Source organism: Gekko japonicus, unplaced genomic scaffold, assembly GCF_001447785.1.
Source record: "Gekko japonicus isolate JY-2015 unplaced genomic scaffold, Gekko_japonicus_V1.1 scaffold25, whole genome shotgun sequence".
NCBI classification, from domain to species: Eukaryota; Metazoa; Chordata; class Lepidosauria; order Squamata; family Gekkonidae; genus Gekko; species Gekko japonicus.
This window is the reverse complement of record NW_015171502.1, coordinates 1142621-1146812: the sequence shown is the minus strand read 5'-3', so window position 1 is coordinate 1146812 and position 4192 is coordinate 1142621. Positions and strand designations below refer to the sequence as shown.

The 4192-nt window shown below is 50.7% G+C and overlaps 1 protein-coding gene across 1 annotated transcript in view; it reads left to right on the top strand.

Moving 5' to 3' along the window:
• Window positions 1–2249, top strand: part of PMVK (phosphomevalonate kinase) — a 16138-nt gene extending 13889 nt beyond the window's left edge. Inside the window, exon 5 of the mRNA XM_015419120.1 lies at window positions 861–2249. Within this exon, the coding sequence (XP_015274606.1) occupies window positions 861–1015 (155 nt within the window). The 3' untranslated portion in view covers window positions 1016–2249. The remainder of the gene's footprint in view (window positions 1–860) is intronic.
• The last annotated feature ends 1943 nt before the right edge of the window (window positions 2250–4192 follow it).

Sequence of the window (4192 nt, the reverse complement as noted above, 5' to 3'; positions counted from 1 at the left end):
ATTATTATTATTATTATTATTATTATTATTATTATTATTATTATTATTATTCTGCTACACCACACTGACTTTTGAGCTTCTATAGAAATAATGATTTTTCCAGGGCAGCTCCCTGCAGGATTTAATTTAAAGCCGCATAAGCGATTGCTGCTAATAGCCAAACCGCCAGCGAGTGAGAATCAAACAGTGGGTTGCTTTCGGTGTGGCCACTCAGACAGCCGAGCAATTAAAAGAGGGCAGGGCAAACACCTCCGCGATGCAGAGAATGGATTCTTTTTTCTTTTTTGAGACATCTTTCCCTGGGACCTAGAGTTATCAGCACTCAGTTGATAAATAACAGGAGATGAGGGGAGGGAGCGAAGCTCGGTACTCCGATCTGGGAGACCCGGGTTTGATTCCCCACTCCTCCACATGCAGCTGCTGGTGTGACCTTGGGTCAGTCACCAGTTCTCTCAGAGCTGTTCTCTCAGGAGCAGTTCTTGGGAGAGCTCTCTCAGCCCCACCTCCCTCACAGGGTGTCTGTGGTGGGGAGGGGAAAGGAAAGGAGATTGTAAGCCGCTCTGAGACTCCTTCGGGTAGTGAAGGGTGGTGGGGTACAAATCCAACCTCTTTGTCTTCTCTTCTTGTAGAATGTCAGGGGCTTCTGGATGGGCTCTGGGATAAAGGATACTGAAGCAGAGGGACCATTCGTCTGATACAACAAGGGTGCTTTGATGGATGTCCTTAAGGGACCTGCTGCTGAAATCTTGGGAACCGACTCAGTTGTGTCAATTTTGCATGTCTGTGTGTATCCATCGTTTTCCCTGCTCCCCGCGTTCCCACGGCTTGCAAACGCCTCCGTTTCTTGTTCCCCTCTGTAGGGGTTGATGACGCCGAGTCGGAATGTGGCCTGGACCAAGGCGTGGCCTTCGACTGGATCATCACCAACGACGGAGACCAGCTTTCCTTGGAGGTCCAGCTGGAGAAGTTGCTCCAGTTCATCCAGGGCACCCTCCAACCCCCTCCAAACATCTAGAACGTCCCCTCCCTCCCTCGACCCATCCTTTGGGTACTGGACTGGGACTTGGCTGCAGCACCAAAGAGAGAAAGAGAGAGAGAACCTGGAGCGTGGTGGGACCACCGACCGTTGGGAGTCCGTTCCAGGCCTGGGGGGGATCCGCTTCCCTGTTTTGCAAGTCCATTCCGAGACGTTCCATAATCCAGTGCCGGTTCTTCCCGCAACCCATTCCAAACAGGGTGTTCGTAAGCCGCCCTGGCTAGCTGCTTTCTTGCCGACATCTTTTGAGGGGCCATTTTTGAGGCACTGGGTCCAGTTTGGGGGAACCGGTGTCACTCCTGTGTTTGTCTCTCTGCTTTTCTGGTCCACTGTTTAAAAAGTTGCCACTTTTGGCCACCAGAGGGCAGGATGCACTCAGTTTAACATTTTTTGCTGTTCTTTGCTGGTAATCTTCCTTCCGAATTCTGTCTCAGCTCGCTGCGGGAGCTTCATGCTTCCTAACCCAGATTTTTTGGGATAGTCCTACCAGAGGGGTGGGAAACGCACACTGTTTGGGGGGGGGGGGAAGAGACAGGTTTTCTCCCCCATCCCTTCCAGATTTAAGCTGATTTTTCTCTTCTAAACAGGAATGTTCAAATACGACTTGCGTTTTTTTTTTAATCCCCGCCCACTTTTTTTCTCTGGGTGGGGGGAAAAAATCGCCGTGCCTTATTGTGGAGAGCTGCCCGTCCACCAGCCTGCCCTCCTCCGCCCTTTGCTCGCCTGCCCGTAAGCCCTTGCCGAATCCTTCTTTCCGGACAGAGTGTGCCAACTTCCCCCCTCCCGAACAGCTGTGCGACAGAGAGATGTTCAACAGCTGCCGAGAATCGGGTGGGTGGGTGCGTTGAAGCTGTACCTGTTGGGTTTCTTCCTGTCCAGGCGGCTCTGGAAAGGCTCTCCGACGGTACATTTTGCAGCTCGCAAAGGGCGTAGGTGCGCCGGCCGGGAAAGGAGTTGGCGACCCGTTAAAAAAACACGTTGCTTACGGAGGACTTCTGGGATCAGCCGTTGGTGGGGGAGACCTTTGGTATGACAGGATAAAATTAAGAGCAGGGTAAAAGGCGATAATTTCCTTGCCACGGGGTGGCCAACGCTTGCTCCGCGTGGCTCTGAGGAAGCAACGCCTGCTCTCCTGCCGAGATTGTATCTCTTCCCACGTGATCTTGTCCCCCATGGCTGCATAATCTCTCGCTAACACTTCTTGATGCTAACTTGAACACTCATTTCAGGAGACTGTTCGGTTGACAATAAAGCTTTGGATTGGTTACTGGCTGTGTTTCTCCCTCCCCCCCAACACACTTGCCATTCGCCCTGACCAAGGAAGTCCTCCAGGGGCCTTCGGTGGCCCATCAAATCTCCTGTTTGATGTAGTGGTTAAGAGAATGGACTCTGATCTGGGAGAACCGAGTTTGATTCCCCACTCCTCCACATGCAGCTGCTGGTGTGACCCTGGGTCGGTCACAAGTTCTCTCGGAGCTGTTCTCTCAGGAGCCGTTCTCGAGAGAGCTCTCTCAGCCCTGCCTACCTCACAGGCAGTGCTCCCTCTAAGCTGTGAAGCCTTGTGAGCAGAAATTCTACTTTGTGAGCTACTGGCATTAAAGTTGTGAGTGAGCCATTTGGCTACTGCATAAATTAGTTTGCTCTGGAGCCCTCCTTCCTGAGCGAAGACAAAAATGTGTGAGCTGGAGGCTAAAATACTTTGAGCTAGCTCACACTAACTCAGCTTAGAGGAAACACTGCTCACAGGGTGTCTGTTTTGGGGAGGGGAGGCGATTGTAAGCCTCTCTGAGACTCCTCCAGGTAGTGAAGGATGGGGTATAAATCTAATTTCTTCTGTTGTTGCTTCATGCCCACAACAGCAGGCAGGGAATTGCCCAGCCTCATGATCCAGAGGGTTGCGTTCATCGTGGCTACTCACTTAGGCTGGTTCATGTGTGCGGGGAGTGGAGCCTGGGGGCGGGGGCGGGGACCCCTTCGACCAATGGCATCGAATTCCCGTTTCCTTTGCATTAAAAACACACACACCTGACGGAAGACTAGTGCAGCAGCATCCAGAAAGGCTCTACCGTCTTCCCTTGCCTGGCTGGGTTTCTAACTGCGGGGAGTTTCACGCACAGGAAAGCATTAAAAAACTGAATCCTCGAGGTGTGCCGCCTGTTCTACCACCTCGTTCTCTTGCATGTGTGAGTCGGCAAATTCCACAAGCGGCCCCCATGCTGATGGAGGGGGCGAGGGGTGGGGTCGCATTGAGCTCTAATTTGTGCTTCCTCCCACTCTGCAGTAGAAAAGAGCAAGAGTCCAGTAGCCCCTTTGTTGGGTGATAGGGAAATATTGAAAAAATGGTATTTAGCAGAGATAAGAGAGTCCAGCAGAGCCAGAGTAAGATAATTCAGACTGAGAGTCCATGTGTGATTAAAATATAAAGTTTTTACTAAATTCTAGCATGGGAAGGGTAACTGGGATGAAAATAACAACAGAAGCAGAATCGGCTACATCCTTACTCTACAAAGACAAAACTAGAAGAGAAGAGAGTATGGCTGCTCTCCTTGTTCTTTTTCAGAACACCAAACAAAGACGGGAAAAGAAGCCATAAAATGGTAATGCACCTTGACACTTTAGTCCCAATCAAATCCCTAGATCAGGGAGAAAATTCCCGGGCTTTCTACAGCTAAAGAACATTGGTTACATGAAAAACATGTGACTTCCTGTGAGTAACATAAACAAACATTTAACCCCAGATATACTGAGTGTTTTCAACTTGTAATACCCAACACCCTTCAAGACTATATTTGTGGCAGGCAGGGGTCATTTCATAGAAAAAGAGGTGCAGGAGCTTATTAGCATAACTCATTAGCATAACTTATTTGCATATGCCACACCCCCTGACATCACCGGAAGTGTGTCAGAAGGCAACACCCACTGCTCAGGCTCTGGACTGTTTTGGATTGCTAGCTATTGGGGGGGAGGGGACATGCAGATCTGTCCTTGCAGATGAGGGAGAGCTTGTACCTGAATAAAATTGGGTCTTAAAGGTGCCACTGGACTGTTTTGGATGGGGGGGGGGGCTCTGCAGCTTACCTGAGGGCTGCTGGGAGCAGGGGGTGGGGCTTGTTGCATGTGCCCGCCCCCTGGGCTCTTTACTGCCGGAGCTCCGCT